General features: G+C 39.5%; 4 protein-coding genes across 5 annotated transcripts in view; 2 read left to right on the forward strand and 2 right to left on the reverse strand.

The window, feature by feature from the left end:
* Positions 1-17,186, reverse strand: part of LOC102686491 (general transcription factor IIF subunit 2) — a 29,463-nt gene extending 12,277 nt beyond the window's left edge. Inside the window, exons 1-5 of one of the 2 annotated variants that reach the window (XM_015363783.2) lie at positions 17,037-17,186; positions 16,266-16,339; positions 14,781-14,799; positions 13,260-13,404; positions 7,859-7,894 (exon numbers count right to left, since the gene is read on the reverse strand). In XM_015363783.2, the coding sequence (XP_015219269.1) occupies positions 7,859-7,894; positions 13,260-13,404; positions 14,781-14,799; positions 16,266-16,339; positions 17,037-17,102 (340 nt within the window). In that variant the 5' untranslated portion in view covers positions 17,103-17,186. The remainder of the gene's footprint in view (positions 1-7,858; positions 7,895-13,259; positions 13,405-14,780; positions 14,800-16,265; positions 16,340-17,036) is intronic. The other variant, XM_006639017.3, reaches the window with a different exon arrangement.
* The window catches only part of tpt1 (tumor protein, translationally-controlled 1), a 295,888-nt gene that overhangs the window by 16,779 nt on the left and 251,905 nt on the right, over positions 1-27,204 (forward strand). The gene's annotated exons all lie outside the window — the stretch shown is intronic.
* kctd4 (potassium channel tetramerization domain containing 4) lies at positions 3,551-5,890 on the forward strand. Its single transcript, XM_015363784.2, has one exon. The coding sequence runs from the start codon at positions 3,758-3,760 to the stop codon at positions 4,532-4,534; it is 777 nt and encodes a 258-aa protein (XP_015219270.2). The 5' UTR covers positions 3,551-3,757; the 3' UTR covers positions 4,535-5,890.
* Positions 17,718-27,002, reverse strand: gpalpp1 (GPALPP motifs containing 1). The gene is made up of 8 exons (XM_015363693.2): positions 26,842-27,002; positions 25,773-25,938; positions 24,944-25,054; positions 23,811-23,928; positions 21,413-21,547; positions 20,914-21,078; positions 20,033-20,128; positions 17,718-19,340 (listed from the first exon to the last, which is right to left on the reverse strand). The coding sequence occupies exons 1-8, from the start codon at positions 26,924-26,926 to the stop codon at positions 19,122-19,124; spliced, it is 1,095 nt and encodes a 364-aa protein (XP_015219179.2). The 5' UTR covers positions 26,927-27,002; the 3' UTR covers positions 17,718-19,121.

Below are 27,204 nucleotides of genomic sequence, written 5' to 3' on the forward strand. Positions count from 1 at the left end.
ATTCACACTACAAAATATAGGAAACAAGCGTATAAGTATATGGACATTCGTGCTCTGAATTTTAAAAAGCTTCAATGTGAAGACAATATACAGGTTTATTCAAAATATATCACAGGTTCAAAGAAATCCATAAAGAAAATCTTGCTCCTTGCCTACTCTCAAGAACAACAGTAACTGTTTTTTTCACCCATATGGCTTCTGCTGTAAAATCTGGCTTCTCATTTTATTGTTCAAGTAGAATGTTCATATCAGCTCACAAATAAACTTGCATTACAATACACTGCTTTAAATCTTTATTCTAATCAGACAGCTTTTGCCGATACTGTGACACTGCAATTAGGGTCAATTCTCTGGTAAAATTCTGGGAGCAATACAGCTAGTACAAAGGATGTTTTTGAGCCCTGCAATATTAAAATGATCACACATAATGGAAATGCCCAGTTTCCCACAACACTTACTACAATTGTGGAGAATTGTGGCGTTTTGGGCTTGCAGTGAGGCACAACAACAATCCCACAAACCACGCTATGTGCTTTTTTGTGTTGTAAGTCTCACATTATTGCTGTATGAGACTGCTTGTCTCGTAAAGATCACAATCTTATACTACCTCATCACATTCTCATGAAATGCCGTAGGACCTTTACAAATCAAAGAGTTCCTTTCCGGCCTTGCTCTCCTAGTTTCTAATGAGGTTTTTTCTACCTTATAATGCCTCGGAAGGATAAAAAGGCAGCCACACACACACACACTATGGACGAAAAGAGAAAAACACGACTATCTTCTAATTAAACAGCAGAGATCACTTTCCTGTTTTCTCCTGACCAGCTGGAAAGTCAGGTGCCTTATTTTACAGGTAAGTCAAGTAGTAATATGCATGACAACAAACGCCTATTAATACTACTGTTACTGTTACAGGTACTGCTAACAATACAATTAAATTAATATTTATGTTAGCAGGCACAGACAGCAGCAGACTGCCTGACAACTAAAAGCATCCGTCAGACGTTGCAGGTGGCTGCTGAAAACCCATGCAAGTGAAAAATACGACACTACCCGATATAAATCTTAAAGATATAAATATCTCATATCTATATCCATTCATAAGTTGTAGCATAACTCCAGAAATTTTGGTTCTCAACTTGTAATCTTTGACCTTTTTTCTATTACAGATTAAATTATTGTTTGTCAGCATTTATCAAAAACGTCCCAGACCACTAATTGTAAATAAAGCCACACAGAACACAAGGGAGTGTTAAATACATGATTATATTGTCAACAGCCAGATTAAATATTTGCTTGCTACATGGATTACATTGTTAATTTAAACATGTATAGAAAAAAACAACTGGTTGCAGGACAGAACCTTGAGGTACTCCTTTTATGATTAAGAATAAAGGAGTATGAAATCAAATTTTTATACACTGCAGTGGAAATAGAGGAAATCCTGAAACCAAGACATAGGTCATTAAAATGAACAAGAAAAGCTGAATAACCAAAGGCAACAAAAGTCTGTGATCAGACTAATCTTCTTTAATAAGGTCTGTCCCTCATGGTTTTCTTTTTTCAAATATATCCATCAAACAGTTGATACTTAAAAAGGCAGAATTTTACAAACTGTCAAATGATTTTCTCAACTAGGTATCGTTTAATTAACTAGAATTAACTAAAATAAAAAAACAGAAGAGAATTAGGTCCTGAGGACCAGCAGTAAGAACATCTACAATAAATAAATCTACAAACCTAGAAAAATAGGTCTGATTTTCTCATGGGTGTTTAAAATGTGACAGCAGCTGTAAGAGCACCGTGCCCATTTCCAAAACCAGACTGCGTAGCACAAACATTATCATTGCCGTCTGAGAAATAGTTTAACTGCTTAACAATTAGGCTGTGCATTAGCTTTCACAGGTATGGCAGAGCTGTCATGGACCTAAAACAGATTAGATAAGACCTGTTACCATCTTAAAAAAAAGACAAAGGTATTTAAAAGCAGAAAATAACACAGACGACAATATCTGCAGGAAACGGTTAAATTCGACCGCATCTTTACATCGTTTTAGGACCTACTTTAAATAAAATACTTCCGCTTCTGTGAGAGGTAAAAAACCCAGCCTAAAACAACTTGGCGAGGAATAGAATCATCTCAGGTGCAAATAAATCAGAACCAGCACAATGAATAATTAAGATATTAAGTTAAAAAGTAAATAGTTGATCAATTAACTTATTTTTTGTCACCAATGTAATGCATTATCAGCGATTTAAAATTGTCCACTCCTGGTGGGAAAACATTCAGGATCAACTGTACATGTCACATGTCAGTTTTACCTGGCACTCTTTTAGTGCCGAGAAGTCCTGATTAAGCTTGGAGCTATGCTATACTTTTTTTCCATTAAAAGCTATGGAATGTTCCTTAAGAGCATGAAAACAACAATTTTCCTAACAGCATCTTCAATGTCCTAAAGATATTTGATTTCATTACCTCAGGGTTATATCTGCCTCGCCAGCATTATGAAATAAGCCAATAGCATACTGTACCTTTGACTCCCAAGAAGTTTGCAAGAGGAAAAATATGGATTACATTTGAGGTACACATTACCATGTCAAACATCAAATATGCTGTATTTACTACCTATTATTTGTTGCACTTGAGGGGTACAGGAGGAGGGTGGAGCAGAACAGGTAGAGGGATCAGGAATTTCTTTATTATGGCTTGTACGTCTTTCTTAATTAATATTGCTGTTAACATTTTCAACAAAGAGTTAATTCCACATTTTTTGTACAATAAAAGGCTCACTAACTCCCTTTAACCAACATATTATACCTTTCCTCAAAAAGATTTCCATTAAGCCAAAAATGCCATTTTGTCATTTATGCTGACAGGAAAAAGTCTGCATTGTCCACCTCTTTTGTTTTTTGTTCTCAAGATTCATTCAATACTGACTGCTCAGGTTACTGAAAATACATTGACAGGAATACCAGCATGTCTTAACTGCTCTCCGCAAACTGACTTTTTACATAACACATTCCGGGCACAGCTCGGGAAAGCAGAAATTGACACTGAAGAATCGTAGGTAGCGATGCACAGAATCCCAACAAGCAAATAAGACAAACAGCAAGAGGAAGACATTTAAAAATATTCACCACAAAGGCCACCACAAAAAAACTGTATGGATATATTTTTAAATACACAAACCCCCTTTTGCCTTTAACATATCAGAGTCATGTTTACCAAAAAAATGAGTTTGGAAATTAGCTATGGCTCTCTGTTGCACCTATTATTCATTGTGGCCATTTTACACTGACAATTAAGCCCAAGGGCAGCATGACAACTTTAAAAGAAGTGGATCACGCTCATTATGGCTTTAACAGTTTAATTCTCTGTGATTTTTCATCTCCACAAGAGGCATTCGTAGTTCTTACAGGCTGCAACTCACCTTTCATCACTGAGAGAATGTTAATTGCCCGAAACACTGCTGCAGCACACTGGAGTAATGAAGTGATTAAATCATCCTTTTTGAATGGAGGGTTAAAAGCTCTTCTCCCCATCCCCCGCCTCCTCATCAAGCCCACCTCACAGCACAGTCGATACACCTCCTACAGCGTAGCTGTGCTGAAAGCTTAAGAAATGTAAGCAGCATTTGCATATCTCTTTCACAGCCAGCACTGCACAGCTCAGCACAGACAAACGCGCACACAGGTGCTCCAGCTTCACAAAGGGAGACGAGGCACAGCCTGACAAGGGAAAGCACATTGCTCTGGAATGGAATGGAATCTCAGAAGAATGGACAGTGAACTGAAGCACATGAATCCTGATCTGCTTCAACCAAGCAAAAGCTTTAAGAAGCTGTCGTCTTTCACCATTACCCTCAATATAGGGGGCTACCTCTATGTCACCCAAAAGCAGACTTTATCGAAATACCCGGGCTCTTTGCTGGAAGAGATCATCAGTGGAAAAAAGCCAGTTTTGCATGTGGATGCAGTCGGCAACACCTTTATTGACAGAGATGGTCCTCTCTTTCGCCACATCTTGAACTTCCTGCGCATTGGGGAGCTCCTCCTGCCCGAAGACTTTAAAGAGTTCAGCCTGTTGATTCGTGAGGCAGAGTTCTACCGGTTAGGGGAGCTTGCCGAAGCCGTGAAAGACTGCGAGCAGCAGCAGGCGACACTGAGAGAGCCAGCCTTCCTGGAGGTGACGGACAGCCACGAGCGCTCCCAGGGCCTCAAAGTCTTCTGCAGCGATTCGCATTTCATCGACAAGGTCAAGAGCCGCCTGGTGCAGGTCTCCAAAAGCAGGCTGGACGGCTTTCCCGAAGAGTTCATCGTGTCTTCCAACGTGATCCAGTTCCGGCACTTCATCAAGTCGGAGATGGGGTCACGGCTGGTGCTGAAGGAGGACAACACGTTCCTGTGCACCCTGGAGACCCTCAAGCTGGAGACTGTGATGCTGGCCCTACGAGGTGGCTACCGCCTGCTCACCAGCCTCGACAGCTCCCGTGGCTCCGTCGTGCACTGCGAGGCGCTGCACTTCGTCAAGTGACTGCGCGGCGAGGAACGCCAGCCTGCGTCGGCGAGAGCACACAGCCCCTTAGCAGGATCCCTTCTTAACTCGCAGATTCTGCTTCAGATGTTGTTCATCGCTACCAACGAGCTGTCTTCACACCACAGTTCGGGATGACATGGAATTGGTGTGCATTTCTGTCTCTGTTTCATTTCTTTCACATCACCCAAGGCTTTCAGTTGCTGGTATCTTAGTGAATGACGCTGTTTTGTGCTACATCAGGCTGTTCAACGACTTGGATTAACTATCTCCTTGCCAGGCATACACCGTACTTCTTCCAATTATGGCAGAACAGAACGAGTAAATGATTCAAGGATTGTCCTATACTTCTTATCCACCACCTAAATGGCTTGATAATCATTCAATTCTCTGAAACAAGCAATGAGGTTCTTCCCTGAAGAATTAAATCATTTGGACATTTGAATGCTTTACTTAAATAGGTGTGAAATGTATCAGATCTTGTGCTGTGTAAAGAAAAAAAATGACATACTGGAAGTGTTTTGGAAGATGTCTGTAACTGCAATATGAAGTTATATTTGCCATATCAAAATGTTGTTACATATCTGAAGTAATGCAAATGCTGTATTAGATAGAATGAACGATTTTGTTTTTCGTGAAATTATAGATTATTGCATGCAAAAAGCTCATTTATGATTTGTATCTAAAGCTTACTGTTTATGTTGTTTGTTACACTGAACTTCAAAATTGATATTAATCTGTGTAGAGATCAGTTAACTTATAATGAAAAAGTGACAGTCACATCAATTAATTAAAACATCTCCTATTCAAGAAACGCCAGGTAAAATTTTTTAGAAATTGAGGAATGCAGGATGTATTAATACCATGGAGTACCAATACACTGGCTTCTACAAAGTGTTAAAAGCATTTTTGAAGTTGTTCAGGCAGATGCTGGGATGGGTTATTCATCTGGGTTTTCAAATGTAATCAACAGTACAGACACAGGAATGAAACGGATTACATTTTCATCTAATTATCATTTCTGCTCTCATGAGCCTGAAAAAAAATATTTTAACTTTTTTATATGATCATTAGAGCCGGCTGGATCTTTTGAGGGACCAATCAGTTTTTCCAGGTGGTTTTTTTTTTCTTCTTTAGAAGGAATGTGTTTGTAAGGATAAAGAAAAAATGCATTTCTGAGGTTAGTTCTGCATAATTATAGTTACTTGCCAGAAGTGTACCTTACTTTACAATAAAGCTGTACATGGCTCCCTGCAGCTCTAACGAGATCATTACCAAGTTAAACTGGAAAATGAAAATGTTCTTTTGTGTAAGCCTACAATGAAGAATAAATATCTGTCAAAGCAGATCTTAAAATAGACTGTCATTACTGTACTGTCCTCCTACCAAATTCCTACATAGTTTGCATTTTAGACAGCTTTTTACTGTACTTGAAGAAATGATAAAACTGAAATTACCGCAAGTATAAAAGTAATAACTGCTGGCTACTGTACAGTGCTTTAACCATGAAGAAGCCCCAAAGGCTTCACAGATCCTCTTCATCCACCCCTGCGGTGCAGTGCCCACCTGACGTGAGGCGGCTGACGTGCGGTGGCCGTTATGTGCCAGCAGCTCCACGACTTCACCAGAAGAAATGAGGGAGAGCCTGAGGCAGGCCAGGCTGAACGAGTGCACAATTTAGCCATGCACTCCTGCTCTTACAAATACTGCAAAAACATTTTGCTGCAGCGAAGTTTTAATGAGCAAGCAGCCACTACCCCGCAAAGGATGGTGCCTCCTACAGTACGGCGGCCCCCGGTCTCCATACGGGGGCACTGGTTTGAGACAATTCATGTCCAGAGGGAGCAACTACACCAATTAAAGCAGCAAACAGGTTTTCCTTAGTGGTCTCCCATCCCGGTACTAATTAGGTTGAGCCTTGCTTATCTTCTGAGATCTGCTGATGGTGAGATCACTGCTTTTAGTTTGCATATATTGATATGTGAATAGCTTATATGATACATTACCATATAAGCTAAGCAATCTCCAAAATCAGATGACATTTGTTGCTGCGTTACCTATACCTGCTGAGGGATGGGTTGGAGCATGTCCCCTGCTGTGAATTGTTTGCATAGAACATCATCATCAATAATTCCTGTAACAAACACCATCCTTACTGTGGATCTCTACTGTTCACTGATAATTTTGTCACTCACAGCAACAGTCTCCCGGCTAGATATCAAGTGACAAGGAAAATACGAATTATTCATGGAGAGAAAAATGTATTTTTTTTTTAAAAAGGGTGAGAGATGGGGGGCATAGAGTCACAAGTACTAAATTTTACAACACAGGTGTTAGTACTCAACATAAGCTTAACTATTTTCACTTCAGCTGCACATCTCATTAGAATCAAGAGATTGGTTGCCATAGATACTTGACTGAATCAAGGACTTAAAGCTTCTTTGAACAATACACTGGCCAAAAACCACCACCAAAATATCTGGCGTGCTAAATGGCAAAGATGTTTGTTAAACTATTGATGCCTCTAAATTCTGCTGCATGCGCTGCAAAAATAATTTTATCAACCACAATACAGGCTTCAGCTACAAGAAAAAGAAATGCCACTGAATTAGTCATTCAATCAGCCGTCGATTTCACAAAACTCGCAATGACTTCTAAAAAAAATCACGGATCCTCAGATGGCTGTCAGACCTTTTCCGTCATGGAAATCACAATAAAAAAAGCAATCTATGAAACAACATGACTGCTAGTCTTCGCTATTTTACCTGTAAACAGCTGAAGCAGTATAATAGATTCAAACTAGAGAGCGCTTTTTTTCCTAATTGCAGATCGGGGCCATTAATTTTTTATGAAGATTCAGCAAGTAACCTTAGCTGCTTATTAAGCTACTGCTCTAGCTTATATGGTTCTAACCTACAGGCAGCGTGAAACAAGCACCATGGAGCCACAGAACTGGCAGCCTTCCTTTAAAACTGTGATTAGACTGAAAAAATCAAATCCAAAGATTCCTTTTGCTGACAATAGCTGGAATACCATTCCTACCCTTTGTGCTTCAGAAGATCTTGTGAGAATGCAAATTGTTAAGTACAGACGGGCTCTTGATTTAATAATCTTTGCAAGAAAATCTCAAAAGCTGAAAGAGATTAAAAGACACTGGGGTGAGGATTATGTTCTTAAGATTTGCGCTGTGGAAACAACCAGGAGTTTGGGCAGAAAATGCAATTCTGTTGAAATGAGGATACACTTAAAGAGAAAAGAACTTAAATCTCAGCAAAAGCAATGACCTCCCGATAGAACAGACAAGACGGCTGTCAGTACACTTACCTGGACTGCTGCTGTCAGATTTTTCTTCTGACTGTCCTACAGAAGAAGAATGTGCTGCTGTCATTGGATGATCACAACAAAGTCATTGACAAAATGGACATATTTCAGTTTTAATTACTGTAAATGAAGCCCATCCTAGTTATTAAACATAAGGAATCTTAAGAAGCATTATCCAAAATGTGTTAGCATTAATTGTAAGGATTATAAATAGAACAAAAACATATGCCAATTCTTAACAGAGAGATGTCATCTCCAATCAATTGAGACTGATTTTAAGTGTAGAGGCATTATGTCATGTTATTAGATTCAGTTTTCTAGGAATTTTGGTAAAAAAAACCACAAGACTCAGACCAGCTCTGCCTGATTGATCAAAATGACAAAGCTGTATGTCAAACATTTTAAAAATGATATATTGCTGTTGAAGAATGTGTTTTCATATTTTGACAAATGATCATGCCTCAGGATGTGTATGATACAGCAGCGTGCTAACTTTGCATGCCTTAGTCTTAACAGATGCAGGGCTTGTACAGCTGAGCTCTCCTGAAGCCCAGATATGGGCATCGGCAAAGTTTTCGTGTAGGATGAAAAGTGCAGAAGCCAGTTATGAAGGGATTAGGAATCAGGAAACAGGCACCTGCAGGCTGGATCTGGGGTGGCTAGTATACACCCCTATGGCAAGGAAAAAGGAAATCTCCTTGCAGAAAATCAATGAGCTAAATACAGATGTACTGTATATAATGTATAGATTCACAACCATTGCTTCATGACACTCACTCTGTTTTCAAATATCATACTTCCCTATTTTAACTGTGCTGAAGTTTAACCCTTTGTCATGTCACAAATAGAGACACGAAACAGCTACAACTCCAGTTGCAGACACCTAACGAAAGGCATAAAAATAACTTCTTAATTTCCATTCTGCAAAAATGTCTCAGTTGCCAAAGGGTTAAGTTGTATTACACGTGGGAGTGAAGATGTGTTTCTGTCTCTTTCAGAGACCATATGGTAATATGTAGAACAGCAAAAATGCCAAATATTTTTATGTAACCTAAATATATACATAGATGCTCTGTGGCTTACTGCTAAAAGACAGGTAACTGAAAAAGATCACATTTAAACTTGTCCAAACAACTCAAAAACCATTTATATACAATATTTAAAATTAGTTTTAAAAATTATCTTTCAAAGTCTCTCAAACATGTATTCTATAAAGACACCTAAACTGACCAAAAAGGTCATGTTACTTAAGCAGAATTTTGAATCACTTTACAGGAGCTGTATTATGCAGAGCCAAGATCTGAAGCTCAGTGTGAAATGTAGAAAAGGTCCACAAATAAGCACAAATACTGGAAGAAACAGATCCAGTGAAAAGGAAAGCCAGCAACTTTGACTTCAAAAATAGAAGCTTCACTAATATGACAGAATCAAGACACAATTAAAAGCAAAGGATAATGGTGATTAAGTTGTCACTTTCCCTTGTTTCAAATCATAGTTTTTCTTCAATCATTTTAATAAACTTTCATTAAAGTACTAATACATCACTATGCATTTCTATCACATTTGCCTGGTGATTGGGTTGTCTACAAATATAATTAGAATAGAACAATATTTTAAAATATGCATGTAATGTGTAGCACCCATAGCATTAAAAATCATTTAGCATTATATTTTTTAAGCACTGCACAGAGAAATAAGTAAAATAGTCAGATGTGATTTAACGTTCAGATTATTATAACATGGCTTGGTGTCGGTGTTGGTTCTGAAAAAAAGCCTAATCAAAAAAGTACTAAATTTCATCTGAATTAACACATTTTATTAGATCTATGTGTTTATCTGGTAGTAGAAAACATTTGAAAAAAAAAAATAAAGCTGGAGATCACAACACGGAGAAAATGTTTTAAAGAAAAAGTGAAAAATAAATCACCATTACTTTGAGCCCTGTTAATGGAACATGCCTCTGGCATCCATATGCAATGAGTAAAGCAACATTTTAGAGAATCATAAAAGATAATTCCGCAGTTTTATAATAACGGGTTTTAGAGAGGACATACATAAAATCCTTTAGTATTAATTAGGATTTATCGAATTGTTTGACTTCCATAAGATACACATAAAATATAAATCCTGACTTTGAGACCTTGTGAATTTCCTGACAGATGGTGCAGGTAGCAATCTCTTGAAAGTATTAATATAGAACTGTAATTGCAATCACAACTTGCTATATACACTAGAGATTTCCCACTGGTTACTATACATATTCTCCAGTTCCACTTCTTAAAACCATTGGCTTTATTTAGATCTTTATTTAGATTCTTTTCTTAGCCAACCTCAAAGGATCATTCTAAAGTGTGAACATTTGTGATTTTTGAAAAAGTGTTTTAGATTTGTAATCATGGCTCCCTCCATCTCAGGGAAAGGTTTTCAGTGGAGTAGAACGATCATGAATATAACTTCACAAACCTAAGTCATGAAGTCATGCAGTTTCTTGCAAGCTCTCAAAATACCAAAACATCCCAAAATCTTTTGGGGAAAAAAATCTTTCCCTTCTTTTGCCATTATGCAGCCTGCCCTGTTACTACAACACAACGACCTATAAAAAGATCAGAGAAGGAAGCCTAGTTTCCACATTGCAAAAAGTTACAGCACACTGCAAGATCATTAATGCAAGAATACCACCACCTCACCACACATTTTACAAAGAAAAGTACAAAGCCTTTTCTTCAGCGGGTTTCTCCTTTAAGTTGATATAATGGGGATGTATTTAATAGGGTAATGATTAAGGGAGACTAAAGATGTTAAAGGTAGAAAACAAAACGGAGTACAACTTGCCTTGACCACTCTTCTGGTATGAACAGAAGGGTATACAGTAGTAAGAAATGTAGATTTGTTAATTAACTACAGTAATAAAGATGCACTTGTGCAGGACAACAGAAAAGCGATTTGCAAAATATGAAGACTTGCAAACATTTTTCTTGATTCCCATTAGACCTGATTATAAGCCCAGTCAAAAGCAGAGAGAAATGCAAGCAAAACACACCAAGCTGAGAAGCACAATGACCTATGAAGAACTAAATAAAAACTGAGGAGTACTTACCAGAGATACCAGTTCTCGTAAAATATTGCTTCATTAAAACAAGGTATACTACTCACTCATGCTACACTCATACAGGAAACAGGAAAAGGATGGCATTCACCCAAAGAAATGTCAAAACCTGTATCAAAAGAAACTGCAGCTCCTCCTTGCTGATGTGTTTGATGACCTACATCCATTTTACATGAGAATTTCTCAGCTGAAGGTATAGACCTCACTGATTTTTACAATTCCTAAAGCACAACAATTAAATGAGGATAATCATTAAAACAGCATTTTTAAATAACCTGCAATAAATGTGTGGTATAACATCTGTGTTTAAAGGATGTAGATAAGAATGCTTAAAAACTGACAGTATACCAACTGACATTGAGCATCTTAAACTGCCTACTAAAAGCTCAATTTCAAGAACCTGTAGTTGTGGTCCCATTAGTAAGAATAAAAGGTGAAATTCCTATTTTTCTCTGAACCCTTGCCACTACAGGAGGAGCAACTAAATAAATTCTTCATCAAAAGATAACTAGTAATTCTCTCCTTTGGCTCAGGGTCAAATCGCACGAACACAAGCCTGTCATCTGGTAAGAAAGATCTTTTGTGTTAGGTTTATCACAGTATTGTTTACAGTCAAGTGACTGACGCATTCAAAGGAGAGCTTTTCACCTTTAAACACTTCCAATCCACAACTCTAAGAAAAATATCTTTATTGCGGGCAGAATTGGAATTGGACTCAATACCATAAAAAATAAATTCTGAAGCGCTATTCATTACAAAATTCTATGGCAAAACTAGTTGCTTAGCAACCGCTTAATCAATACCTGCAGTAAGCTAACTTCAATTGCCATTTTCAACGTTAGGGCTACATAGAGAAATCCAAGCCACAGCTGAATGCTTGCTTTTTCAGTGAAATTGTCATTCTGCTCATGTTTCTGGATGAATAAAGTCACCAATTGGCATAATTAGCATGACTGTTACAAACACGTGGTTAAAATTAAGATCAGTAATCCTAATGCAAATTAGATTGTAAAACAGCTGTCGGTCTTTGAAAAAAACTTAATTTTAATCATGACTAAAATTACAGCACAAACAACCAACTTAAAGCTCAATCAATTTCTATCAACTAATGAAAATGAAACTTTCCAAAATGCTTGCAATGACATAAAAAATTAAATGTTTGGCATCAGTGGTCACTCTGAAAAGACTCTGATAAGTCCCATTTCTGTCAACCCAACTGAAGAGTCATCGATTTCAGGCCAAAAAAGCACAATTTATCTCATTACTCAAATGCCAAATAGTACAATTCCTGCAAAAACTATGCCAGTAATAGCCTTGAGTATTACTACCATACAAATCTCCAAAATAACTTTTTGGTTTGTAGTCCTTTTAATACTTGGTAAATTAAAAATGTTTTAAAGTTTTAAACTGTATTTGATGGTTATTTTAGTTACTGTAAATATTCTCACGTAACTTGCATTCTGTTTTGACTGAATCTGAATATTATTATTAAGCAGCAGTGTGGAAAAAAACGCAAGGATGCAGGTTCAAAACTGCTGTTGTACACTTCAGCAATGTACTTTCACCTGAATCGTTACAGTACATTACCCAGCTGTCTTTAATAGGTACTAATGTAAGTCAATTTAGGTAAAAGTGTCAGCCAATAAACAGCCTCAATTAGTACTAATAATCCACCAAAGCAATATTAAATTAAAAAGCTTAAACAATACAGATTAGGTTACTTTACTACAACTGCTGCTTTTGGGCAACTTTTCCAGGTGAATTTGCTACTGGTTAGAATTATTACACACAATCTATTGTCTATTGGGACAGCCTTGTAATCTCTAATGCACCAACCAAAATATTGAGCTAACATTGTCCAGGTTATCACTTCTGGACTTCAGACTTCTGTTAGCTAGTTTTTGCATATTGACAAAAGTCTTTCATTTTTCAATTTTGGAGTGCACTTATATGATGCCATTTGTCACTCATACATAAGGCTGGGGGCTAAAACATCCGAACGACATCTAATCTCTGTGGTCTGCCCGGTTTTACAGTAATGAAACACTAGACAACAAAAGCTTCATCTAGGGCATACTGGGGGGTGTGAACACAAGTTTAAAAACAATCTAAAAGTGGAGAAATTTTCCATGACAGAAACTACTCTCCTTCTTATGACCCCAGAAAACTCTGAAATGAAAGGAGTCCCAGAGACCAAGCGACCCTGACTGCATCTGCAGTGACCGCAGACGTTCCTGAATTTACTACCTTCATGCGGAGACCTGCCGCTTACAGATTTTGTAAGAACTTAAGACTCACCGGAGGAGCTCTCTGTGAAGACTGCCAGGGTCTGTCCTCCAACGCTCTGCATGGTGAAAGGGTGATCCCGAGGTGCTTTCACAGTGGACGACTTGTCCCCGATGTCCGTAATAGTTGCCAGCTCTTCATTAAGAGTGAAGGACACCTGACAAAATTAAGATCACCATATGAACCAATCAACAGTGAAACAGTGAAACAGTGAAACAGTGAAACAAACAGTTGTTCTGAGTCACATTCAGCATTCTCGTGTTTTTTTACCTGCTTGAGACTAGCTCAGATTGCCAGTTGCCTTACAGAAGCTGGTACAAGATAAAGCTAAGCCAGTTCTTCTACCTGAAGTCCGAGTAGAGCCAGACGATGCCGAAGCCAGAATATAACTGACTGAGGAAGGACTTTAGACCTCCAGGACCTAAGCAAACTGCTACCACAAGACTCCGGACATATTACTTCGTTTATAAATGAAAATACATTTATAGAAAAAAGTATTTCACCTATGAAAGCGTTTCTATTTATATGCCAACATGTGCAGGAAGATAAAGTTTACAAACAAGAGAAGGCAGGTCCTCTTCCTAAACTGGGATTTAAAGTAGAACTTTTACAGTCTACCACTCTTTTAAAGGCACTGCTGCTTCTTAACAGGTTCTTTTTGCTGGCCCTTGAAGTATCTTTTAATCATCAACAGCCTGATCTCTGGAGAAGGCCTTGACATTTAGTGTGACGTTTTAACCGTCCTCTCAGGAGTTAATCTACTTTAACATTACAGAGAAACAAGCTGAAGAACTGGACCTCCCAGGAGTCCCCTGCTCTATGCCTTATGCAAAAACATAGATGGACTAGGTTTTTTTATAAATCACTCACATTTACATAACTAATCAAACTTTTGGGGAATATGAGCAAACCCACCAAAAGGTAATGTTAATTATAATCCAACCCCGAGTTCAAACACCACTGCAGTAATATTGCCACAGCTCCACTACAAGCTATTTCACTAAACCCTAAAATTAATTCCAGTGTTATGCTGTAGTCAATTAAATCTACATTTAATCACAATCCTAACCCATTGGAGGTCACCACAGAAGAAAAGCAAAATAGATTCTGGGGTGCATTCTCTTGATCTGCTTCAGCACACTATTGGGTTTATTATCGAGGGGCACCAAGAAAGCTTCAAGCTCAACCCATGCTCATTTACACTAAATTGGTCAAGGATCACCATGTCTGTGAAAGATGAAACATGATTCACAAAACTGCAACATGCCAGAATCAAAACTGTTCAAACAGGACAAATGCCCCAGAAACACTCAAGCTGAAGTGAAATTTTACACAGTTACCAGATAAATGCAAATCCCATCTGGACGTACGTGTTGCTAAACTGCAATATTATCAATAAAATGGAAAAAACAGAGAGGATATAAAATGTCATCCTGCAACACTGACACCCAGTGGCACACAGAACACCTCCAGCACTAAAGCGATTCTTACATAATGGCAGTTATCACTTTTTTAATTAGACGTCATGCTTACCTCTGCTTTTCCCTGATTCCTTTTTAAAAAAAGAAGAAAAATGTGTTAACAAGTTCTATTAATGTACATTAAAGTACTTCTTTATGAAGAAATACAAATGGTTTGTCTGTGAAAGTTAATATGCACCCTGCTGACCACCTATTAATAATAACATCACTTTATTAACCCTTTACAATTTCTTGCATTAGGAATTATCTTTTCACATACCCCAGCTTGCTCTCCATGAGACACACAGACACACAGATAGGGAGAGAGTCTGCCATTGTACAGCGCCCCTGGAGCAGTTGGGGTTAAGGGCCTTGCTCAGGAGCCCAACGGAGTAGGATTCCTCTGCCGGCTCGGGATTTGAACCGGCAATCTTCTAGCCACAGGCGCAGATCCTTAGCCACAGAGGCACTGCTCCGCCCCAAGTATAATACTGTAATCATTAGAATGACTGTATATATGATGTCTGGATAATATCTGGATCTACTCCACACTCCAACTCTTTTGGCAGGGACTCATGCATGCAATGTGTCATGAACAAGTGTTGAATGGATAAAATGATCCTATCATTTCTAACATTGCGTAACTCCAAAAAAAAAAAAAGATGGGTGTTACTTTGATGAAGTTACAAAATATCAGGGCTGCCCAGTCTTTCCTAGAGGGTCAGATTGTCTGTAGAGACTGGCATGATTGGAGTACTACAGCTTTAAAACAAACTAGAAAACGTACAGACACAGTGACCTTCCAGAACCAGGACTGAACAGGCCTGCAGTATATCCAACCAAAACAGTCATAACTATTTTCTAAACCATAGAACATAAAAACAGAAGCCTACCACTGCATAAACCTCTAAAGATAAAGGTGGGATTTACATAGCTGCTTGCATTTGTATTGCAGTTTTCATCCCAAAGTGCTACACACATATCAAGCGAAACATCATCCACAGCTCCAGTGCAGCACCTGACTGGGCAACACATGGGGGCCATTTTGTGCCAGCAGCCCCTCTAAACAGCAGAGAAGTGAGGAAACACTAAGTGAACTTGAATTATGGGGAGAATGTTAAGGAGGCCAGCTTGAACAAGCCTAAAGTGAACTTTATCCAGAACACCAGAGTAACACCCCAACTCCAATGTGCCAAGGGGTGTCTCTGGGCTAGTCAGGAAGTCTCTAGCTGAGGGACAGCACATCTTATAGCGCAGTGTTGCCAGTCACTGTACTGGGACAATGGTTGGGAAATTTTGATTTGGTGGGGCAATAACACCACCGCCTGGTCGAGCAACAGCGCTTAAAGTAGCACCCAGGCCCAGCCTCGCTAAAGAGTAGCGTGAAGCTAGCAACATTGAGCAATGTGAATTAATTGGAAGTGTTTGTAAACAGCTGAATTTTCAATCAAAGTAAAAGTCCACACTGCTCTTGCTCGTGCAGAGATCTGGGCACAAGGAAGTCTAGTGCTTTAAGTGCCTTACAAAATTACTACATGGGTGAAACAGGTGCACTCACTTGCAAATTTTGAGCTTTCCCACTTCACCCCTGCCTGTTGCTTTGGCCCACTGCTGTGAAAGGTACTTTGGAACCTGTAAGGAAGAAGATTAGAAAATATCTCTATATCTTTTCTCTCTCAAGACAAACCTTTGGCCATTTAATTTAACATCTCTAACAAGAGACTGGGTCACACGCCCCATTACACACTACAATGAGTGGGTAGGCAGACCTTTTACTTCATTTTAGGTAAAACTTTCATTAAAGCATTTTTCCACGATTCCCATTAAGTGAACGACATCCATATACAGTCACTGATGTGATTAGATCATCTTTCTTGGCATAAAAACGAATCATTCATCAATTCTGGCGTGTACTTCGTTTTCATCACATTAAACTGCTTAGGGTCGATGTCTTTTTTCCCCCACAGCTAAGGAGGCCTGCTTACAGGGTAAAATATTGAGACTTTCTCCACCCCGCGATCTCTACCCACGCTGCACGAACAGAATACAATAACAGCTGAACTAATTTCCCAAAAGACAGGAGACACACTTTTAAATGATAAAACACACAGAAGGGAGTGGAAGAATGTGGATATTCTTATGAAATTAATGTAATTCAAATTTTTATGTCACATCTGAAGCACTGCACACGGCTTTATTACCAGGCTAACTACAATTTTCATTTCGTGTCTTTAAGGGATTTAACTTTTTGCGACCCGATGCCTGTATCAGTAGCCAACCAGACAAATAAAAAAACATTTTCAAACGTCTGGGTTCCCGAAAAGCTTACCTTTACCAACCAAACGCCAGTATTTTGTTTGGCTCCTGTTAAATCGACTTCTCCCTTCTCAGACATTATTATAGTGGTTGTTATTATTACTATTATATTATACAGTATTTGTCACACAAGCCACCATTCGGTTTTTGTTCGTGCACTACGTCTCAGAACACAAACACTAGTGCAACTGCGCACGCTAATACGGCGGCCCTAAGGGAACAAACTTCATGACTCACCATTACAAAACGCGGTTCACTACAGTGATTTCGGAAGAAGTTGATAACATCGTTCTCTTAACGGTTAAAGAACGTATTATATGTGTAAATAAAATTACGAAATCTGTTGGCTAAGTTTGGAACTTAATACAAATCTGGTGCAAGCTCATACTTAACTAAAGGGTACATACTAAGATTTAGTTACACTACCACATTTTACACCTGTTTTATTCAAAATCCTATTTTTTCTAATGTTAATCAAATTTATTTTTTAATTTTATATATATATTCAGAAAAGGAAAAATAGTTTCACAACACTGTTTTCCCTATATTGGTAAATAACTCCTTAACAAATGCAAAGCATTACATTTAAAATTCCAGACACAAACTACTTCAAAAACGGGTTTTCTAAACTGACTTAAGGTCATTTACAATTATTTTAAAAGCACAGCATACTTTCAAATAAATACTAAAGACACATTTTCAAAAACTTTTAATTAAAAAAACATGTAAAATGTGATGGACTGAAAAACTACATTCATTGTATTAATAGAAACTAGCAGAAATGCATTTCAAGGATAATTTCAAGATACAATACATTGTACACTTAAACATCTTAAAATAGCTATTTTGAAAGAATTACCCAGAAAAATAATCCACTTAAACATATTTACATTAAACACTAACAATGTTCTGTGATGCAATATTTATAGGTTTTTTTCTCCACAACAGGCAATACCTTATTTGAAAAACATTAGATTTTTTTCTCACAGTAATTGCTGTTTTGGTCTTTATGCATTAGGATTTAATGTAAGACCAAAATGGCCTGGTCACTGCAGAAGTTTGCCTTTTTTTTACACTGCAATCAGTGGTGTTCTTTCCAAACCTGTGATGAACTGCAGTGCGTCTTATCCCAACTGGATTCAGAATCTATCAGGCTGTGCTAGATTTCCTGACATGAAAATGTTAAGTGAAGAGGGAAGCAGAAAACCTTGTGCAAGGTTTCTTCCGTAACATTTGATTCGGAGTAGAAAATAAATATAAAGATGGTCCTCTTTGCATGATCCAGATCTGTTATGGCTTGTAAAACAGCTTCTCTTAGAAAATAAACTCTGAAAGTCAAATAACAATGTGCTACCCACAGATCTATAATGAATCAAGAACCTTGTAGAACTGGAATTAATCCTAAGAAATTGTATAGATCAGGAGTCCTCACTCTCCTAGTCCTGAAGAGGCACTGCTCATCCCTGCGGGCTTTATAAGGAACTTCCAAAACTCTTCATTGATTACAAAATTAACAGCTGTAATATTAACTGATTAAATCAATAGTGGATTAAATTAAATAATTAGGAGCTCTGGTAGACTGGAAAGCATGAAGAGCATGGCATGTGGCTCACCAAGATCAGAAGTTTGGATCACTGCTCTACACTAACAAATTCCAGATGACATTTCTGGACAAGCCTGAACACACATAAACATGTTTCGTGAATGGTCAAACGTAGATCTGGCAAAGAGAGATTTCAGTAAGATGATACAACTAAATCCGACATCATGTCCACAGGGCTGATATTTGATACTACCCGTCTTTAAAAATCTGTCTGAAAGTCATTATTCCCACCTACGGAACTCACAAAGACTTTCCCTAATAGATTCTCTCTCTTTTTGTTCAAACTACCTTCTTCAGAATTCAAATTTACAAACCCCCCTTACACACAAGAAACAAATCACACATGATTTTATATGGTATCTTCATGTAAAACTCTGCCCTCCAATTAATCGTCTGCAACATCCCTCTAACTCCTACTAATACTTCCATCCTAAAGGAAATAGAGCACACCAGTTCTGGTCGAGTCAGGCCTGCAGCCTGGAGCAGAGCAGACAGCTAGAGGAACATGGTGCCTTTGCTATGTGAGAACCGGGTGTTGAGTTCCTGAGACTTCTTGATTAGAGCCTTCTTCTGGGCCTGGTCAAAGCGATTCACTTGCAGGTCCTGGTCCCTGTCAAAAGGCCGTCTCTCCTGGGGCTTTGTGACTTCCTCCTCCGTCTTCCTCTTTAACTTCTTTGTGTGCATGTTGAGGAGAGACTCGGACCGCTTGGAATCCTGTGTTATTAGGGAAGAGGCGGTTGATTTTAATGCAGAGCTGCATCAGAACCTAGCTTCACAGATAATCCACAGAACGCATTTTACTTCATAAACATGCAGGGGAGGGGGGAGCACAATGATAGCGAGGTTTATTTTCTTCATTGAAACCACACATTTTACAGGGTTTTCTTGCTAACTAGTATGTACAGGATGGTATTCCCCCCTTTGTGACAATAACACACTTACTGTAACAAAGCCAGTGGATACTATAACAGAAAACATGACCATGTTCGATACGCGTCTCTTTTTCTGGATAAGACAAATCTGAAAAAATGAACATCTTTCCAACTGTGTATACTGTAAATAACTAGTTCCAAGGGCATACTTTAATAAGATCTAAGATGCAACAGAACTGTATCACCATAACCAACTGGCCTGTATTTGATAAGACAAGCCTATGGAGAGCATGTACTGTTTTACGTGGTGGAGAAAATGTATTGTCATTTCTACAAAGCCCTTTTAGCTGTTAGGTAAGCAGGATGTCTTCGGGTTGCTTTCTATAAAAAAACCTATCTGGTATTAAATATAACAGTGAAAAACTTACTCTGAATACAAAATCAAAAAAGATCTGGTAAATCAACTCTCTTAAGCTGCAATTATGATTTTTACTTTTTTTGGACAAGCTGATGATTTGCTATTAAGGTACTTACATTGTACTTGGACACCTTCTCCGCCATCTCCTGATCCCTCTCCGACAGCTGTGGGATCTCCTCCTTCTCCGGACTCCTTTTCCCTTCCAGGCGCTCCTATGGAAAAAATACCCCCAGAAAGGTAACAGATGAGAAGGAGAAGATACCACAAGGAGCCTTCCTCATTTTAAATGATAAACCCGAGAAAAAGAAATGATCACGACACACATGATGCGAATGTTCATTTTACAAAGGTGTTCAGTGATGTGACTCTGCAGTTTTGGTGGGGGTGGGCTGTATTGTTTTCAACAGGAAGTCGTGGTTCCAGTGGTGTTAACAGATCTCCGTCCATCCATTTTCTAATCCACTTGTCCAAGGTACATGCTGGTCAGAATACCAGTCATTCGCAGGGCAGACACAGTACCAGACAAACACACTCTCACAGACTGGGACAATTTTCCCAGAAACATGTCCTTAAATAGATTTATTAGCTACCAATATGCCTATGATTAGCTATTAATGCCAGATATGTCTTAAACTACAAATATTAAAAGACTGGAATGCTGTAACTGCATCGGCAATGAGTAATGAGTACGGAAAGGAGAATTTAGATTTCCTTTCAGCCGTCATGCAGTGAGCTGAGTGTAGGGAATATTCTGACAAAGGCTTTGTCATGGGGAAAGGACACCATGGGACCATAAGTTACAGGCCCTTTCAAAAATAGTCCATAAGAAGCAGAAAAGCAGTACCAATTACTTGTAATATTCATTTGATTTTCCACACCTCTCTATGTAAGAGCTCCCCAGATCAGTAATCTCTCGCTTGTTTATGCACAAGGCACGGTTACTTTAAATTGCTTTTACTCGTTTCCCTCTTGAGTGAAAGGAAACTCGTTAGCCCACCCTGGCTTTCCTCTCCTTGTCAGCTGGGGTGTCAGTCCACAGGGAGCGATCTTTACACTCCGGTCCCGATCTCTTCTTAAAGGTTCTGGGGCCGAGGCCAAAGTGCTGCAACTCAGGGGGGAGTTCGGTCATCCACGTTTCCCGAGCGAGCTCTTTTGGATCATCCTGAGGACAGAAACATATGCCATAAGGTTACTGTCAATTCAAATAATTACTATGACTGCAATGATCATTTTAAGTGGTTTATTATATTCGCATACTGCAGAAAGAAATAATGACCCATATTAAGTTACTTTTATAAGGAAAAAGACTTACATGTTTATGTACGCTATATACAACATTTGGTGGCAATTTAACGCAACCATCCCTAACTCTAGATGAAAATTCTGCTGATCACTTTAAAAAAAAAACCCAAACAGATGCCATCAGCTTCAGAGAGGCAGGAATTTTATGTTGAAAGCGATCTTGACCTTATAGGAGAATGAAACCTCTTCCTTACATTGCCTCCAGAAATCAGCTTTTCCTTCATTTTCTGTGCTCGGCGCTCAAACTCCATGGCAACAGTGCTTTCCACCGGTCTCTTTGGGGGCAAGGGCCCTATGACTCCACCTTCTTCCTCTTCACTGCTGGAGGCCTGCAGCAGAAACACACAGTTTGTAACAAGCCAGGCTGGGGGGAATAGCAGGATGATAAGCACTGCAGCAGCCAGGATACTGAAGACACTGTGGACAAGGCATAAGCAGCTTTTCAGGTTAAGCTGTTTAGAAGTACAAAATGTCTGAAAAATGTTGCATGGGAACTGAACTTCAGATATAAGAACCAGAAAATAATGGCTAGGTTGTCTTTACAATGCTATCGAATCTAAAAAGCAAAACGACCGAAGCAAACACTACAATATTGACAACTAAAAACAACAAGACGCCAAGGTGAGGTAAAGGGGAGTACAATGTACGATATTATTATTATTAATTCCTTACACTTATATAATGCTTTTCTGGACACTCCACTCAAAGCGCTCTACAGGTAATAGGGACTCCCCTCCACCACCACCACCAATATGCAGCATCCACCTGGATGATGTGACAGCAGCCATAGTGCACCAGTATGCTCACCACACATCAGCCATCAGTGGGAAGGAGAACAGAGTGATGAAGCCAATTCACAGATGGGGATTATTAGGAAACTATGACCAATGGGTCTGCATGCCAGGGTAACACCCCTACTCTTTTCGAGAAACACCCCAGGATTTTTAATGACCACAGAGAGTCAGGACCTTGGTTTTACATCTCATCCGAAAGACCGCCTTTTTACAGTATAGTGTCCCCGTCACCATACTGGGGCATTAGGACCCACACAGACTGAGTGAGCGCCCCCTGCTGGCTCCACTAACACCACTTCCAGCAGCAACCTTAGTTTTTCCCAGGAGGTCTCTCATCCAGGTACTGACCAGGTTACACCTGCTGAGCTTCAGTGGGTTGTCAGTTGCAGGGTAATACGGCTGCTAGAGATAAGTATCCGACGAGATCCAGCTGCAGTCTGTACTCAACAAGAGCAGCTCTCCCTGCTCCTGCCCCTGCTTAGATTCAATCCCTATCCCTGTTGCTTGCAGTAGAGATTTCAGAGGGGCTGACATCGCTTCTGTGTCTCTCAGAGCACTCAGCCCTGTTACACACACAAATTAACACCTTCCTCCGATGCACAGATCACAATCACACTACCCCCTAAAAACAAAGCACTCATACTGCAGTTTGCTCTGACACGCAGTTTACGGTCTGCTGACTCCACACTGGCTCTCAACCCTGATTCATGCACCCGGACACACCTATATGTTTAAAAATGCCCGGTCAAATAAACAGAGACTTACAACTAAGTGAAAAAACTACAGTTGCTGCTGGATGAGGTGTTAGTGGGGCCAGCAGGGGGTGCTCATCCTGCAGTCTATGTGGGTCCTAATGCCCCAGTATAGTGACGCGGACACTATACTATAAAAAGGCGCCATTCTTTGGATGAGATGTAAAACTGAGGTCCTGACTCTCTGTGGTCATTAAAAATCCCAGGGTGTTTCTCATCAAGAGTAGGGGTGTTACCCCAGCATCCTAGCCAAATTTCCAATTGGCCTTTACCAGTCCCAATCTGTGAATTGGCTTCATCACTCTGTTCTAATCCCCACTGAGATCTTGTGTGGGGAGCGTTCTGGTGCACTATGGCTGCCGTCGCATCATCCAGGTGCACATTGGTGGTGGTGGAGGGGTCCCCATTAACTGTAAAGCGCTATGAGTGGAATGTTCAGAAAGGCGTTAAAATCAGTGTAAGCAAGTATTAATAAGAATAATAATAATAATAATAATTAACACCACACAATGCAGACCCTGAATTGGCAGAAACTCTGGATCATTGAAGCAGAGATGTACACACACAAAACAGGGAGAAACAGAGAGGGAACACAGACAACACACTGTACTGGCCAGTAAAACTGGAGGATACCAGGTAATTCCACACACAGAGTAAATGAACCAGAACATTACAAGTACGGTTCAAGCCAGTGCCGCAAAACCTGGCTCAGTGCCGGTTAGCTAATAAAATGTGTGCTTTTCTCTTGCTCTAAATGTCCCATTTGCAGCTGCAACTCTTCATGACCCTGACAGGAGGGATTCTGGAATCAGCTAAGATTTTTGTTGGGTTTTCCCCATACAGGTATATATGCATTGTGCAACTTCAGCTTCACAAACCCATACCCTCACATAGCTCGAATGATCAGATTAAAGGAAAAACAGCCCCTGTATTGCTAATACACTATGAATTGTACGTTAATCCTTCCATGTTTAATCTGCATGTCAAAGTTAAAGTCTAGGATCATCATTTCCTTTCAAATGAGAACACGGCCACCTTCTCCTCACCGTTGCGCTGCAGCCTGGTGGCATTGCAGGGCTAGGGCCGTCTTGACTGTCGTCATCATCTTCATCATCATCAGCAGGTCTCTTAAACCCAGGGGGCAGCGCTGGCCCGATCACAGGCCTCGAGGAAAACCAACAGAGGACAGGTCACAACGACAGGAGGCCATGCAGCTCGTCTAGCCTGTTTGGTAGTTAATAGTTAATCGATCCAAGGTTCTCATCCAGTCGTTTCTCAAACGAAGCCAGGGTTTCGGTTTCTACACCATCGCTGGCCAGCTTGTTCCATTCTCCCACAACCCTCTGGACAAAGACCTTAGTTTTAAAAGCCCATTAAAACTGTTGATTCTGTAGAAGTCCACTGTGCGGACTTGTCAGTGCCTTGCAGACTTCTGAATACTCCCCTCACAGTCTTCTCTGTTCAAAACTAAAATTAAGGCTGGAATGTATCTAGTGCCTATTCTCTGGACTGATTCCTGAAAAACAGTTTATGTTTTGGTAGAATGACGACTGAAGTATACACAAGATTCTAAATCCATTGAACAATAATAACACCCCTTGATTTAATATAATACAACATCCCTTGATCCTTGATTTTTTACATTTAAACTACATAATCCCAACATTGTTCGCCTTTAGGTAAAAAAGTGCTTCAGGTTAGAAATTCCTTATTAGGTTGCCTGCTTCTCTTACATAATTATCTTTGTCTAAAGAAGCCAGCAAATGTACACAGTAACCCTGGTTTTAATGACAGAATTCACGGTAGAGTGGGATTTCACAAGTATTGAAAGATCTGAAAGCTCCTTTGATATCATTTATACAGTAGAAATATAGTTACTTCAATGTAGCATATCTGTTTGCATCATGCACTGCTTTTTTATTAAGGATAAATGTTATCATGCTGAAGAACGTTCTCAACAGAGTCATAATCAAATCAATGCCAATTGGGTGTCAAATCCAATCCAAAAGGCTCTGGAAGTTCATTAAAAAGAACACTACTGAACAACTATAATATTTTTAATTCAGAATGCAATGGAAATACGCAATCGACATTTGACCATTGCACTGGAGCATTTTTAATATTCAAAGTTTGAGGACAGTTTGGTAGCATTGTTTTTTTGCTTAAGAGCTGCTCTTACCTCTCAGGAGAGTCCTGTGGTTTCTGATACCCAGGAGGAAGAGCCGGTCCAAAAAAGCCATCCTCCTCCTCCTCCAGCCTTTTCTCTGTTCCCTGTGTCCTGCGCATTTTGCTATGAATTCAAAAGAGCATAAGCTTCTCAGAAATTGTTCTAATCAGTTAGCTGCTCTCACTCAGTTTATTTATTGGTTAACCACCTGCAACTTGACTAAACATATTCAATCAATACATTATGCACTGTACACAAATGCAAGTACTGGACTAAATTCACATATGTTCTAGCCTTTGAGTAAGGGAGTCATTTGTGTCAGAGCAAACACACAGCGACCTATGGTCTTCATGAGAATCCTGTTCCAAGGATGACAAAATAATGCAGCACAATACTGCAGTATTGCGAGACAAATCAATTAAATCAAACAGATGAATATCCATCCACTTTCTAACTGCTTGATCCAATACAGGACAACAGGAGGACTGAAGCGTGTCTTGACAAGCAATGGGCACAGGGTAGGGTGCACCTGAGTTGGGATGCTAGTCCATCGCAGGCTAGACACACACACACACCAGGACAAATTTTCCCAGAAGCCAATTTACCTACCAGTATGTTTTTGGACTGGGGGAGGAGATCATACAAAAAGAACATACAAACTCCCTGCAGACAGCATCCCAGGAATTGAACTCAGGGCCTCAGCGCTGATAGGCAGAGATGCCGACCAATGCATCACTGTGCCACCAATGGAAGTAAAAGATTTTAAATATGGAAATATGGAACCTAAGAATCTTCCTGAACTACAACGCCTTCGTTCAAAAAATTTGTTTAAATGGTTTACCTTGGTTTACAGCCATCATCTGTGTCATCCTGTGTCATGCCACCTGGAGGCTGAGCATGACCACTTAGTCTGCCTCTTTTAAATCCCGCGTCCTCAGGCTCACTGTCCTCTGAGGAGCTGGAGCTGTCCCTCGGCCTGTAGCCTGGAGGCAGAGCTGGCCCTGCAACTGTTTAGGAGGCGGTGAATTGCTCATTTATGCAACACATAGAAATGGCAGCGACGATAACATCGCCTTGGCCTCATCTCTGATGAACAACAGAATTTGGCAGCCAGAATCCGGACAGGGCCGCAAGCAAGCAATCGCGTTACGCCTGTCTTCGAGTCCTTGTACTGGCTTCCTATCAGGTATCGAATCAACTTCGAAATCCTCATCCTCATTCAGTACCTATCTGGCTTATTATCTGTCTACTCCCCACTTTGCAGCCTTCATTCGTCTGACTCAGGGTTGTGTTTCTTGTCTTCTCTTTTCAGCATGGCACCCAAACAAGGCTCCACAGCCTAAACGTTGTGTTTCTTTTCTTCTCTTTGCAGCATGGAATAAATCTTTACTTGTTCCTCTGCAGCCTACGCATGCTGATGCATCTACCTACCTGGTAGGTACCTACTTGAACTACTATAAATGGAAAAGACGGTAAGTAATAAGCCTAGCAGCCATTCCTTCCTAAATAAACCTTCGTCTGTCGATTGTCCTACAGTTGAAGTTTGAATAATGAACTACACTTATGGAAATCAGTCATTTAAAAGGCAACGTCTATTGCAAAATGTTACGTCGATGTTAAATTCTGTTGTTCATCAGTGATGAGGCCAAGGCACTGTGCGGCATAGAACAACTATATTTACGCACCATAATGTACAAGCACAGGTCCAGCTGCTTAATGTCTAAAGTAATTTTATACTGTAGAAACGTTTCTGAATTACTAGCTTGGGAGCTACTATGTATGATAAATTACTGATTTAGTTTAAATGCTAACATTTGTGTTTACGTTTATGATTTTGTTTTGCGATTAGTTGCTTATAATGAACATACTGCCTCATATTTTGCGTTAATCTCACAGAGACCACACATTACCTTCTTCCTCAGAGTCGCTTTTTCTGTTGTCTTGGAACCCCGGAGGAAGGGCCGGACCAATAATGTCATCAGACATAACACTCATATTTCTCAGTTCGCCCAAGTGCTTTTACTATTAAATCACAAAATACACAAGCTCACAAGCTCACACACTCACACACAGGGAAGTAACCCCGGAAGTAAACAATCAAGTAAAGGATTAAAAAAAACACCTACTGCCTCCTAGTGGAGTAAAATGAATAGAACCTTTAAAATACAAATATAACGCCTTTAAAATACATCCGTAAGCAAGCTTCACGGACTTATAAATAATAATTAACACAAAAGTCGTTTTTTTCACTGGGGTTTAATATTTTATGTTTT

The sequence above is a fragment of the Lepisosteus oculatus genome, chromosome 15, assembly GCF_040954835.1.
Source record: "Lepisosteus oculatus isolate fLepOcu1 chromosome 15, fLepOcu1.hap2, whole genome shotgun sequence".
Taxonomy (NCBI): domain Eukaryota; kingdom Metazoa; phylum Chordata; class Actinopteri; order Semionotiformes; family Lepisosteidae; genus Lepisosteus; species Lepisosteus oculatus.